This window comes from Channa argus, chromosome 8 (assembly GCF_033026475.1).
Source record: "Channa argus isolate prfri chromosome 8, Channa argus male v1.0, whole genome shotgun sequence".
NCBI classification, from domain to species: domain Eukaryota; kingdom Metazoa; phylum Chordata; class Actinopteri; order Anabantiformes; family Channidae; genus Channa; species Channa argus.
Genome location: NC_090204.1, coordinates 5,373,169 through 5,387,969, shown reverse-complemented (window position 1 = coordinate 5,387,969; position 14,801 = coordinate 5,373,169). Strand labels below are relative to the sequence as shown.

At 38.2% G+C, this 14,801-nt stretch overlaps 1 protein-coding gene, 1 long non-coding RNA gene and 1 pseudogene across 2 annotated transcripts; all 3 read right to left on the bottom strand.

Annotated features, from left to right (window-relative positions):
- Positions 1-2,051: 2,051 nt before the first annotated feature.
- On the bottom strand, positions 2,052-9,849 carry rabggta (Rab geranylgeranyltransferase subunit alpha). The gene is made up of 17 exons (XM_067513405.1): positions 9,705-9,849; positions 9,335-9,444; positions 9,069-9,179; positions 8,399-8,523; positions 8,085-8,272; positions 7,710-7,967; positions 7,454-7,537; positions 7,210-7,292; positions 6,191-6,286; positions 5,216-5,321; positions 4,418-4,469; positions 4,241-4,329; positions 4,034-4,122; positions 3,835-3,951; positions 3,615-3,728; positions 3,383-3,470; positions 2,052-2,738 (listed from the first exon to the last, which is right to left on the bottom strand). Exons 2-17 carry the CDS (start codon positions 9,335-9,337, stop codon positions 2,590-2,592), a joined length of 1,752 nt encoding a protein of 583 aa, XP_067369506.1. The 5' UTR covers positions 9,338-9,444; positions 9,705-9,849; the 3' UTR covers positions 2,052-2,589.
- On the bottom strand, positions 5,549-6,184 carry LOC137131720 (uncharacterized). Its single transcript, XR_010915029.1, has 2 exons — positions 6,043-6,184; positions 5,549-5,936 (listed from the first exon to the last, which is right to left on the bottom strand). It is a non-coding gene; the product is annotated as an uncharacterized lncRNA (long non-coding RNA).
- Positions 9,850-11,674: 1,825 nt separating the features above from the next.
- On the bottom strand, positions 11,675-14,578 carry LOC137131846 (GTPase IMAP family member 8-like; annotated as a pseudogene).
- Positions 14,579-14,801: the final 223 nt, after the last annotated feature.

Genomic DNA, 14,801 nt, shown 5'->3' with positions numbered 1-14,801 from the left:
ACTCTGACGAAAGTAGCCTAATTCTATTGCATAATTTAGAGGGATACTAAACATGTCCCAACAGCATTACAGAAATATTTTGTCTGATGCTGTGGAAACAGAAAAATCAGGAAACAGTAACGCTGTTAAAAGTATTTCTTAATTACACCGTAAAAGGTTACTGGGATTATTTGAAAGAGAAAACGTGGATTCACTTTGTAGCTGTGCTAGTGCCACTACATTAGGGAATGTTGGTCTTCCTGATGGTTGGTCCATTAAAATCAGTCCCATTATACATTCATGGTCTCTGAAAGTCCATCTCTGACCGTCTCAGTGTCACAACAAGGTTAAAACAACTTTGGTCAATTCCAGCTAATAATCTACTACCAACTACGACAATCTAACTAACAGCTTTGTATCTTCTAACTATTCTGTCTCTGTATTTTTCTTGAACTGAATAATTGTTGTTGGCCACTGTGAAACACAGGAATTTAGTGGAATCAACTAACCTATTCGAATTTAATGTACAGTGTGTATATGTTTGTTTTGTTAATTTTAGAATAATTAAACATCGAATGTCTACTTTAAATTTTCACACCACTTCAGAAATTAAGTGTGCGCGCACCTGCTTTTGTGTAAAACCTCAAACATATACAGTCACTGTAACACTGAATCCTGGTTTAATGGATTTGCCTTTTTAGTTTTTACATATATTTCCATTATATAGCCTAGAGTCTCCTGATAGGGCTGGAGGATGAGAGACTCAGTGGGGCACACACAGCAGTAACAGCCTTGAAACACAGGTGGAAGTGTCCTTATTCAAGTGCCAATGCAGTAAGGTTTGTAAGAGCATAAAGGGATGAGGTTACATCGAACCAGGACCAAATATGAAAAGGGGGGAAAAACCCATGCAGCAGTAACTGTAGTCAGGAAGAACCCCTCAACACAGGAGACTTCTCTGCCACCCTACTGCAAAGCCACAGGCGAGACCCTTCTAATGTAAGACATGTTAGTAGGGACAGTCAAGAGGAAGAATGAAAGCACAACACGAATTGTCTACAACATGGTCGAAGAATTCTTCATCACAAAGTCCAAGACATTATAGAGAAATTTCAGCAAGGACCAAGTGGTATCGCTTATAAAGATGCAAATGAAAGCAGCCATGATTCGATGCTGTAAAAATACTGTTGCAGAAATAAATACTTTTTGAGGCACTTATTTAACAGATTAAACATGAGCCCGGTGACTGAGTTATCCGAAATATTCAAGTTATCCACTCTGACAGGTTGAGTAGGTTTTCACAAATGTTTCTCAACACTGTTAAAAGTTAAATCTGATGGCCAGAAGCCTAATTCTTTAGCATTGTTCAGAGGGCTACAGAACAATTCCCAAGTTTACATAAATCGGAGCTTTTCTGTCTTTAAATTATTTAAATGATCTAGGATCAAAGCTGTCTTTGTCCTAAATACCAAGCCAGTTCTGCATCCTTTTTTTTTTGGTTGGCAGAGACTACACAGTATTAGGCAGGTGGCCTTAATGTTGTGGCTGACTTGTGTACGTGTCAGTAAACTAAAAAGTTATAGCGCAACAAATCAAATACAGGCTACATGCCTTTAAAGTAGACATGAACACTATTTAAAGTCAGGAATTAATAACTCCAAAATGACATGAATGTGGCATTAGTGTGACCACGTGGTTTGCTATCATTGCTGTAAACCTTTAGCTTTCTGAGGAAAGTCTGAAATGAATTTAAATATTAAAGGGAAGCTGAAGGTGGATTTCATTTTCTTGAAAGGTGTAGTATTTCTTAAAAGCCATCATATTACCGTTTATTTATTTTAGTCAGACACTCCCTAGTCCCCCATTTGAAAATGTCATAACACCAGAGAAGACCAAATGTCAAAAAAAAAAAAAAAAATATATAGACAAATAAATAAAGATAGTGACACTCGTTCCAGCTCTACACACCTTTCAACCGATCTCATGAATAAGTTTACGATTAAAGTGTCCAGGTATGCCAGTACTTTGGATTTTCTTTGATCAGGGAAAAAAAAATACAGATACATTTGTGGTAGGGAGTGACACAATGTGTGCTGTTTTATTACTGATTTAGTGACCTACTGTGCAACAGTATAGAGTCATATTAAATGATTTATACAACCTTTTTAAAGTGTGCATGAGAACTATGCAATACTCATATCATTAGTAATAAGCAAATCTTCTATGTTAACCATTTGAAGCTTACAGAAGCAATACGCTCACCATCCAGTCAACTTACTTCCTCAGTGTTCTGCATGCATTTGGGTGTGTTGTATAAAGAGCATCCACCTACACACATACACACACACCTTTGAACAGAGGTATTATGGACTCACACAACTCTAGACAGTTTGAAAAGGATGTTAGAGAGGTTTCTGACGTATGCTCTGAAGTATCAGCCATTCAGACCCTCAGGGGTCACTGTGATTGACAATCTCCTAAACAAGTTGAACAAACAAAGTCACAAGACACTTGAAAAACAACCAATTGCTCAAACAAACAGGATGGAGAAAAGTGAAGGACAATTGACTGATGGGACAACAGTGGCAGTGATTTACGCCCCCCATCTGATCAGAGCAGGAGGTCACTGACGGAGGGCAGCAGCTCGGCTAACTCTGACTCGATGTTGGCCATCTGAGTGACAGGGTTGCCACGGAGATCGAGGCACTTCAGCTTGGGGCAGGAGGCCAGTGGCTGAAGATCTGCCAGTGTAGAGATTTCTGGGCATTAAGGTTAATGAAAAGGCCTTTCTGTGAGCTGTGCTGAGTAATACTGGTTGAAATAAAGCAAAGGCGATGTGACACACGTATCGCCAACAGTGGTTTAACGTAGCTATAACCTGAAAACCCTATTAATTCCTTTCAAGTGTTATCAGGGGAAGTGAAGCATTAAGGGGAAGGAATCTGCAGTGATGTGTTGTTAAGAGTCTCTGCCCTTCTTAATGATGCTGTTTGCTGTGTGATTGCAGCACTGATTTTATTTACTCAATCACTATACAAAGTTTCACATTAAAACAAATTATTCATACATTAAGCTGAAGAGTCTTGTTACTGCTGCAATTTTCTCAACTCTATACACACACACACACACACACATCTTCCTTGTGTTTAGTGAGTCTTTGACATCACATTCTTCACACACCATCAGCTGCACACACTCTTTACTGGGTTGTTTAGCAGCATTGAGCCTCGCACACTCAGCGCTGATTCACACATTTCTTGAGTCACTAGTACACTGTGAGGTGTGCACAGATATAAGAGAAAGTGAGGACTACGACACTAATCCTGCAAGATTAACACAAATACACAACTGGGCGTTCTCCAGCAAACAAACTGATAAATAGGAATCGTTGATTAAAGGATACTGTTATTCTTTAATAGAACTTCCTCCAGTTTGGGAAGGTGGTACAATCCCTCTAGGTTTTCTATGGAATTGTTATCAGCCTCCAAGACCTGCAAGTGTGAGAAAGTCAAGTAATTGCAGAAGAAGGTAATCAATGTACATCTTCCCCACTCTAATCTACCAAATGAGAGACACACACAAGGAACATCATCCATGTGGAAGAGACATTTAGATATGAATTGCAATTTCATCACCTCCAGGCACTGCAACATGGCAAACTGAGGAGGCAGTCGCTGCAGCTGATTAGAAGACAGGTTAATATGGGTAACCAATAACAACTGGTCCAGATGGCATAAAGTGGTAAGATTCTGTTGGGGGAACAAAAAATTAGAAATTACTTTTTAGAAGTTATCTGTATAGACAATACAATTCTAAAAAAGCAAATGCAATTTCTTTTCCTAAGTCTTAACCAACCTTGTCCGTAATACTGAAGACACGCACTTCAGCATACTCCATTTTCAAGATGGTGTTTTCAATCATAAACTTGCTGCACAGGTCGCTGTAATAAGCAGAGCGCATGGAATCTACTTCCTAGGGGAACAATTAAAGCATTTAGTCAGTAATTTCCTTTTTCTTTAGTCAGTGCTGTAGACCGTGTAATGTTGGTACTCACTTTCAGTGTTTGGAAATTAGCAAGTGTTTCCTTTTCATATCCTAGAGGGTCTAGTGCCCTCATCAGGAGAATTATGGTCAGTAAGCACCCTGCAAAAGTGAAAACATTGTGATCAGCAGCAACTAATTTCAGTTTTATGTATTAGTATGTATCGGTTCTGTAAAGAGTTTGGAGACATGTGGATGTAAGGAATTTAAAACAGCTTACACTTATTGAGCGGCTCCAGCTCTAATAGCTGGTTGCATGATTGTAGCTCTGACTGTAACACTGAAGTCTTCTCTACTGAGAGTTCACTCCTACAGAGAGGACGCATTCAGTTCTTACTCTCCATAAAACAAAAACACAAATACAAAAAGTGCAACCATTGTGCCAGGACACAAGTACCTGAAAAGTTCTTGATCTGTAGCAGAGTCCCGACACCAACTCTCAGTTCGACCTAGGTGAGATAAAGATCAACCTGTTTCTTCACAAAGTTTATGATGCTCACTTGATGGTGACTTTATATAAATAAAGTGCAATGAGTCCTAAAACCTGGAAGTCAGTTACATTTTTTTGCACTTCCAGTTTCCTTGTCCCACTTTTTACTTCTGGCATTTGTGTTTAAGCTTCAAAAAACATAAAGTGGTGATCATCTGTGAAAATTATCATGCTGAATAAAACTCGTAAATATTTAGTAATAATAGTTTATTTTCCACATTAATCCAAAGGGCAACGGAAACTCTAATAATATGTTTATAATAAAGCTAGTACTGTAGTTATAGGTGGTATTATACTAGACTGCATTGTGTTAAGAGGTGTCATTTTCATTTACATAGCCTACAGGTTTATGGCTAGTCCAGTGCAACACCACCGCTAACTGGGACTTTAGAGCTAAACATTAAACTGAATTCAAACCTCTGCGGTCTAATAACAAAGCGTGTCGTTATGGATCATATTTGACATTATGTGATGTTAATCTGAGCTAACTTGATTTTATAATCAGCTTTCATGTGGATGTAAAGCACCTTGAATTACAGTTGTACATGAAGAGTGCTATATAAATAAAATTGAATTGACTATTATAATGTAAAAATATTTAAACGTCATCAAAAATAAATGTTTTCTAAAGCTATATTAAGTACATCAGTAGATTTGTAAGACAGCGTATAAGAGCATGCTGTTAAGAAATGAGACATGTATCACCTGTGTACAGAGCACAATCTCTGTGAGTGTACTTTTCAGCCCAGTGCACAGTCAGATTGTGTTCATTGGTGATGTCGCTTATAGTTCCAGGAGGAAGATCACAAATCTGAACCAGTGTTAAAGGTAAAAAACAACAAAATGAAATTAATTCTTCAAGTGAGTTTGATTCCAACATAAATTAGCCACCTTAAAAAAAAGAGAGAGAACAAATCCCACTCAGGACTGCTACATGTGTTAATGGGTTTTTCTAATGTCACTACATATTGATGCAACTTTTTCACACAATACTAAAATAAAATCCCTGAGTGCTTAAACACAACTCTAAGGTTGGCACCAGTCATATCTGGGAAAAAAAATGCATTAACGTAGAATTATGAATCCTTATAAAGCCATTGAAGATGATTTTTAAGGAAATTCTCAACATCTTAAAAAGGTGCAGAGAGCAGCAGGCTTTGTTATTATTCCTACTATCTAATCAGCATGGGATATTGGGATATTTATAGGTTTATTTTGTATTTTGTTGCATACTGTGCAGTGACTGATTAAAAGTATGTATTAGTTTGACAAGTTGTGTTGTTTAAGGGAACATTTACTTTCGTAGCAAATTTTAAATGTTTTGTTCATGGAAGGAAACAAAATGTGTTACTTTTGGCAGTGAGCTTCTTTTTCAGCCTGTATGTTACCGGTTTCGAAAATACGACTTGAGAGTGGACAGAAGTTTCTAAGCAAATCAGAAAAACTAAGTATGAAAAGTATGTCCCCACTTCTTCTGTCCAGGCAACAATAACATTCCAATTCAGTTTGATGATCACATTTTCATAACTTACATAACGCAGAGATGAGGCAGCATGTCGTATGTGAAGAATGACGAGAGCAGAATGACAAGTATCCTGTTCATTCAAAGTGCTAGATGACAGTCAACGATAATGTCTGTAGAGTAATCTACAAATTTTGAGTCACAAACGAAAAGGATACCCAGACAGGGCTATGTTTAAAGCGTGGATGGACGCTCCTCCACTCAGCACTCTGTGGCTGACCGTCAAGGACCAGTAGCAAGCCGACCGACTGTGCCTGACGGACAAAATGCAGGAGGAAGGGTTGTTCAATCAACACAGGGCACCACATGAACTCTGAATTACAGTTTTTACATTCTCAATGGTAAGCTAACTTTTTGAAAGCCTTCACACAACAGTACCACTAGACTTCCGTTAAGAAATGAGCCAGTTCTTTTCTGTTTCATTCTTGTAACAAACAATTTATGATTTAAGCATCAGTGGAGTAAAGGAGTGTCATGCTTTACTTAAGGACAATGCTTTACTTAAGGACAATGCTTTACTTAAGGACAATAAAACACAATGAGTGCATTTGCATGGGCTTCAGTAACCAGCTTACTGGGGGCTTTCTCGGGAAATCTGATTTCTTAAGTGTCATGTACACGGAAAAGCTGGTTTCCCCAGGTAGATTTTATTTGGAGAAAGCCGATTATTCTGCCATGTATACGTGTAACCAGGTTTCTAATCTGCAATCTCAAACTGTGCATGTGCGTAACCAAAGGCTGCAGAGAGCAAGCTGCAGGCAGCTGAAGAAAGGAATGAATGAGGTGAGATCATTAACGGGTTAACAGGGCGATGCCACCTCATTTAAAAAATAAAGCCCGCCTATTGTCTGACAGAACATTTAATTAACAGTAAGTGTCTCGTAGAAGTCTAAATAAGACACTTTCCTCCATAGATTCTTATAATTTAGAGTGTTGTGGATCAACTGCATGCGTCTTTCTTTTCTCTCCCCCTATGTTATCAGTCGACACAAGAGAGAGAAAGAGAGAAAAGTCAAAAAGCAGCATTTTCCGTCACTATACAGCCAAAATCTGTGTGCCATGCTTCTAAAATAAGTCAGAGATGGAGGAGAAATCAGGTTACTCTTCCGCTGGATGTATACAAAGATTTCCCATAACCAGGTTTCTTAAGTGCATGTAAATGCAGTCACTGACTTACATTAACAGGCCTGGAAAAGGCTACAGCCACTCTTTCCTCGTTCCGACTGACATAGACGCAGCTTATCATCTCCTCACGTTCCGCTGTTAAAACAAAAGAAAACTCATGATTGTGTAACACCTGTGTTATTTTAAAAAAAAAAAGGAAAAAAAAAACAAAAAATAAAAACAGGATCCAAGTACAGCTCAATTTTAAAGGTCAAATATATTTCAACAGCATATACAATAGAGACAGATAAATATACCTCTGCCTAGCAACCAGCGATAGTAGAACCAAGCACTCTGGTCATTGGGGTCAGTGAAGAAAGCATTCTGAACAAGTTCATATTCTGAAAAAGATGAGTATATTTGATGCTAATTGTGTTGAATGATCAATAAACATCCCATGCAAAATACTATTTAAAGTCTTTTTAAAGTCTCAGACTGCCCCCTGTCTCTTTTCTAGGGTACTGCTGAGCACATAGCCTGGTGGCCATTCAATTGCTGAATTTGAAACTTTACCTTTGAGGAGCTGCTCCTCACAGACACGATGGGAGTGAGTTTGTGGTGAAGGTGGAGCGGAGGGGTGAGGAGGCTCACGGGTGGGTGAGGGGGACTCAGGAGACTCTGGATGGAGCAGTGGCAACAGGGTGCTGCGGTAGTGCCAGCTCGAGTAGTTGGAGAAGTTGGAGCCAATAAGACGATCAGTAAACGCTAACTCCCGATCCACTGGAACACCAGACATCTTCACGATCATCCGACGATAATCCCAGCAATGGACTGGTGAAAATGGTGTAAAAAGGATCTCAGAAATTCAGTGATGTTCTGGGTCTGAATAAATTAAAACAACAGACCCAGCATTTTCTTGCTTGTCAGTTTTTCTACTCTATTACTCACAGTTGCGGTCATCCAGGCTGAGACAGCGATCACAAAGGCTCAGCTCTCTGGCCCAATCTGGTCGAGGTAAGCGGGCAGAAACCCAACATCGGTGATGCCAGCTGCCATATGACTTTGGGTTCACCTTCAGGCAAGACTCCAGAAATGATAGCTCTGCCTCATAAAGCTTTTGTACTTCATCCTCATCCCTGTAGTCAACAATGAGAAACAAAACAATAATTCTTTCATTAACTTTAAGATTATTTAGCCATCAGAAAGTGTTAAACATAATCTATAAAATATACAAATGAGAAAAAAATTAGTCATGGTCTTACTTTACAGTCTCCATTTCCATTAGTATATCTCTTCTGTAGTTCCACAGAGTGGCAAAGTCAGGATTGGATGACAGTAACTGCTGGGTGAGCTGAAGAGCCTCATCATCGCAAACACCCTCCTTCCTCTTTCGCGTAGGAGGAAGTCAGGAGCATTCATCAAATACAAGAAGAAGAAAATATTTAGTTTAATAACGTACTTCAACTACCACATATAGTTTACAGGCTTTTACTCAAAATAAGTAGGAGATGTAACTCTACAGTCATGTGCAAAAAAAAATGGCAAAAAGGGTGGGGGGATGCAAACGTAACCTAACACAATAACAATGTACAATAAGCTAGTAAAAATATTATTTCATCATCAGAAGTAACACAAATTGCTGAGAAGTGTATATAAAAAGTTACAGCAAAATAATAAAAACAAAGTATTGCAAAAGTTTGTATTCCTCATGAGAAGTTAATTATTAAAAACAAAAAACATTTCTGATAAAGAATTTGTAAAAGCTAATTGTGCATCAAATATTATATTGATGAAAAAAATGTTTGACCCTTTTTCTATTTAAATATAAGGGGGTCCTAACTTTTGCACGACTGAATATTTTGGTTTCTGTCAACAATTCCCCCACAAAGACACAATTTGTATAGAGAATGTATAGTGAAATGTCTAAAAGACCTTAGAGAAACAGGCATCTCTTGCAGCAACATAGATTTTCAGTTTCTTATCGCGTTCCTTTCGTTTCTCTTCTTCCTGCTGGGCTGTGGATTTTAGCTTCACTCTGCCATGCTGTTAAAGAAAAAAGGAAAGATGGTAGGTAGTAAGTGCAGTTTAGTGTGGTGAAAGGCCAGTAGGAATAATTGAGTATTACATATGCACAATCTATGAATGCAGTGGATATTCCCACATTTCAAAAGAAAGTGATGAAATTATAAATATCTCACCATCCTTTCTGTTTACGAAGGAGACTTCTTCAAATATCCGTTTTTAATGTCACGTGAAGAGTGACACTCAAGGCTAGGCCCGAGTGACAGACACACGGAGAGATGAAAGCCTGACATAAAAGTTATGACAAGTTCATATTAGCTCGGTCGCCGCCTAATTATCAGCATGTATACACTCAACCCTGAATAAGGTTCAAACACTGAACCTGAACAGCCAGAGTCAGCTTGCTAGTTACCTCCGCTATCAGTAAACAATACTGACTGAGATTATTGATTTCATAAAAACCAGAACACACTATAAGAGCGACCTATTAAATAAGCTTTTTAATTACAGCTGACAATAAACTCCGCATTTTTATAACACACCCACCTGGTTTATCCTTGGTTTGTTTAATGTTTTGTTAGAGTGCAGTTTGATTTGCCATGTCACCAATAGAATGTCTAGTGCCTACAAATTTTCACTTCCGTCTCATGAAAATTGCGTCACAGAGCTTTTCGCCACGCACGCGATGTTGTGTCGCTCTCTAGTGGAGGAAACAGCAACAGCAAACAGAAGCGGAGAAATATTAATAAGTTCTTTGTTCACATGTTACATCCCACTAGAACGTGGAGGTGACAGGGCTGTGCATCACCCATCTGTTTGTCTTCAGTTTTAATAAAATGTTAGTCAGATTTATGTGGATGTGGTACAAAAATACATATAGGTTAACTTTGCAGTTTACTCATAAAACGTTGACATATTTTTGTCTTGACATACCGACTGTTTTACTACATGCAACCTGAAAACTTTCAGAAATAAAGTAATAGCCAACTTGTAACTTTTTTTTACTATGTAAACAAAAAAGGCTATTATAGAAATATTTGGTTTGGAAATATCAGCCTTTCACCGCCTGATACTCTTCACATTAGAGTAAGAACAATTAATTAAATTATACTATATATTAGCCAAATCTAGCTCTTCACACAGTATTCACTCGTAAATGCAGTATTGGATAATAGTTGTTAAGAAAGTATACAATAAACGTGGTGATGAAAACACACATTGAACGTGCTTGGTGAATGAAAAATAAATCTTTAAAGACATTTTACAGTGTATTTATTTTCATTTTAGGATTAAAACCTAAACAAATTTTTATTTATCTTTATTCAATAATGTGACACACAACCAAGATGGTTGAGTGTTTGGTATGGTTCAACAAGGCAACAGCAACAATACTTATTTTGTATATAACAATATCAGAGGAACAGGGGATTGAACCAGTAATTGGGGGATTGGTGGATGACCACTCCATCTCCTGCACCACAGGAGAGAACATGATTATACCACTGAGCTTAACGCCATAGTTCATTTGCTTATTAATCTACTGTGGTGCAGTTTGTTTTTCCTAAATTGTGGAAAACATTTCCACCCTGACAGTAAATTGCATAGATTTAATCTTTCCTTTAGGAAATACAAAATGTGCATTATGTGATAAATGTTTATCACTACAGTGGGGGAAACTGCATCTGAATATGAAATATTGAATCTTGAATTTCTTTCTCTGGCAAATGAAAAAAAAAAAGCATCACAGAAATCAACATCCTTTGGCCAATGCAGTTGGCCAACAACGCTAGCTACAACAACGGTGTAGTCACATAATGCCAAAAATTCATAAATAATGTTTATTGTACTGAAGGCCCACCTTTTTCTTATATCGGTCCAAATAAATTCTGCTCTGCTAAAATGCATTGCATGTCAGCCTGTTGACACAAATATTATAATTTATTTAATTTCATAGCAGATTCTCTGTCCAAGTCCCAGTTTTGTGTTAGCACAGACTTGTAGCCTGATGTGTCAGAGAAGTTGACGGTGAGCTAGTTCTCTGCATTTGTGTCAATCTGAAGGGCAGATAACATCCCAGAACCTTTTCAAAGTCACTCATTTGTTCTGGTTGTTCTTCTTTCACCGTAAATTAAACGGGAAACACAAATAGATTTTGGTCATGCTCAGTACTGTTGTGAGAGCTAGAGATTGCAGTACCGTTTTTACTTACAATCAGGAAGGAGCAAGTCCTTGCTACTATGAAGAAACTCAGTGGATGTTAATTTGCTTATGTCCAGTTTTTCCATATACATGGCGAATTTTTTCTATGTTCTCCACCTTTTGTTTTCGATCTTTCTTCCTCAGACCAAAATGCTTATTTTTCATTATGGCTATGCCACCAACTAAAATGGTCATCATAATAAAGGATTACAACAATAATACATCTTGAATTAATTAATAATTAATATATTATGATAGGGAAAACAGAAAATTGTATCCTGCAGCTCACAGCGCAATACTCACTCAGAGCCTTCGATTTAGCTGCCAGCTGCTGCTTCAGCTAGTTTGTCCCCATGTGTGAACAGAACCATCGTGTGTTTCCAGATGCTGGAATCAAAGAGGTTCATGTATTCCCGCAGAGTGTTCTCCTGAACTTCTCTAAATGTCAGGTCCAAAGTCACAACGAGCAGAAACGCATGAACCCCTAACACACTGAATGACAAACCTCTGACAATTTTTTTGTCCTTTTCCTTTGTGCAACAGGAGGACTCCTTCTACCAGCCCGGGTTGTCGATTACTGGGATCCATCTCCCAGTAACTTCTGCTTCCTGTATCTGACAGTGTTTATTCTTGCATGTGTTAAACACTTCTATGCATATATCTTCTGACCAACCATCACTATCCTCAGCTCCTGTAACTTGTTTCTGGGATCTGAGAAGAAAACAAGTGTCATCGCATAGTGAGAGACCTAATAATATGATGAACAAATGGGTGTTTGTTATGACTGTGAGAGATCTTGATTAAAGTTACAGTTCACAGTAATGAGCCGACAGTTCAGAGAAAACCATTGTCTCAAAAGTATGAATGAAAGTGTGTCAGGTGTTACCTGGACTGCATATATATGATCTAATTGACTTTTCAAAGTAGAACTGAAAGTACAGCTAAAGTAAAAACCCTAGACTAATGGTCTATTTGCCTAAATGAAGTCTTCTGAATTCACAGTAAAATGAGGTTCTAAATGGGGATCATTGAATGTTGTGTCAAATACACTCTGCCATGTCAAACAATATACTTCTTTGTTATGAGAGTTCTGTGACTTGTTATTCCTGTCCATACTGACATTTCAGACTTTTTGGCATTTTATTAGTGATCTGTGTTTTATTCTTGAAATTACAGTGCAAATGATGCTGTAGGCTGTCACTACTGTCACTATGTGATGTTGCAACAGGAGTAGTTTAGAAATTAGAAATCAGTTTAGAAACTGAAAAGGCATTAGATCATAAATAAGCACACTGAGCAGCTCATTTAGTAAAATGAGCTGCAATATTTAAAATAGCAAAATGATTTGCATGTATTTAACAACAAATGTAAAAGGATGTAAAAATGTCAGTGTGGCACTTTTACTAGAGTACACTTTGTTTGTACTCTTACCTAAGTACAGTTTTTGAGTATTTGAATCAGCTTTGCCTGCAGGCTCCGAGTCTACAGTCCCTGAGGGGGAAGTTATATCATCTCTTCTGTGCTGATTTGGCTATTTTCCTTGTGGGAATTGACAAAGTAAACAATTAGTGCTGTGCATGATGTTTACTGTACAGTTCTCATACTCACTTACATTTGTTATTTCAAATGAAAAATTGTTGCGCACACTGACATTGTGTGTAACATTTATTTTGTTTTTCTGGTATTTTTGAGTTGCTTGTTTCTTTATTAGACTACTTGTATGAAGAAATAGTTTATAGTAATATAGTTAACAATCAGTGACCTCAGTGAAATTGACAAAGAGTCAGATGGTACAATTACCTTACACAAATGTCACATGGCTTTGAAGCATACCGTATTTTCTCTCGACTTCTTTTTTCCTCAGTCTTGCTATTTCTTCTTCTCTTCTTTTTCTTTCTTCAAGGTTCATAAATATCTGCTCATCTGGAATAAAACACTCTGAACCATTTCTAGCTACGAACCCTGTTATTTTCTCCATCAGCTCTGTGATTTGAGTACCATCATCAGCATTCTTGTTATCTATGACATGATATCTGTTTCCACATTGTTTAATTAGAGACTGGAAGGCCTCTCCCTCCCCGTCGATTTACTACTCTATGGTGTGTGTTCCCAGCCAGTCTCCTCTGGGGAAAATTACCAAAGCATGTCTCCAAACTCCCTTTCCGAGAAGCTCCACGTGTTGTCACTGCTTCTAAGTGATTCGCATTAAAGGACGCATCTGCATCTACCACCATAAGGAAGACATGGGGCCCAGGTCTGCAGAGAAACAAGCTGCCCCTCAGTTCATCTTTGATGGCTTCAGGTTTGTCAAATGCAGGGACGTCTTTCCCCCAACCTGGTGTGTCAACAACTGTTATTTCAGTTTTGCCCACAAACCAATGCTGAGCCACTGAGTGCATGGTTCTTCTCCTGTTTTCTGGCACTTTGTTTGCCAAAATAGAGTTCCCTTCCCTTTTCCATACGCTGTGACCACCTAAGAGAATCATCTGAAGATTTGGGATGGGTGTCATCTTTATATTAACATATTTATAAGGTACATGCATATCTAATCATAAATAATGATTTGCATGGTATCTGGCGTAGCATACAGAAACATCTTCCAGTACAGGCTGAAAGACCGAAAGACAAAATGAGATACACCTCTGAAGATGGTTGAGAATGACCAAGATAAGATCCTGTGGCCAACCAACTGGACATAGGGGTGAACAAACAGAAGAACCGGGCCCTAGTGGTAGATGTAGCAATCCCAAGTGATGGCAACATCAGGTAGAAGGAGAGAGAAGCACGAGAAAAACCAAAGGCTGAAAGAAGAGTTAGTGCCAAAATGTCAAACTATCACTTTAAAAGTGAACACACAATACAGGACGTGTTTAAAGAAACCTGCTACCACACTTACCTCAGAATTTATTTCTTGTCTCTGTGCCTCAATCTTCCTTCGTCTCTTTTCTGCAATTTATTCACTTCTCGCTTCTTCTCTTTGATGACGTTTAACATCTGGTCATCTACCTCATAGTAACTTCTGTTGATGCTTCACACCATCTCCTCTATCTTGTCCTGCAGCATTGTGACCTGAGATAAGTTACTTTGTTAAACACATGGCACCTGTGGTTGCACCTTTCTATTAACCACTTGAGAGCATCTCCTTCACTCTCAATGTGCTGCTCTATTGTCTTTAAACCGAGAAAGTCCTCACAGGTAAACATGAACTCTTGCCAGCCCATCTTCTACCAATGAGGATGAGTCTGACCTCAGACAGGGTGATACTCTCCTTCTCCCCTGAAGAGCAAATGAAACTTTAAAAAGTATGTAGAAATAAGCGATTTCAATAAATGTGTGAGGTAACTTTCTGCACTGCCAATTAACTGTTTTGGTAAAACTGTTGTGGAAACTTTCATAAAATATTTATGCAGCAGACTACAATCTGTCAGTTAAAGTAAGAAAATC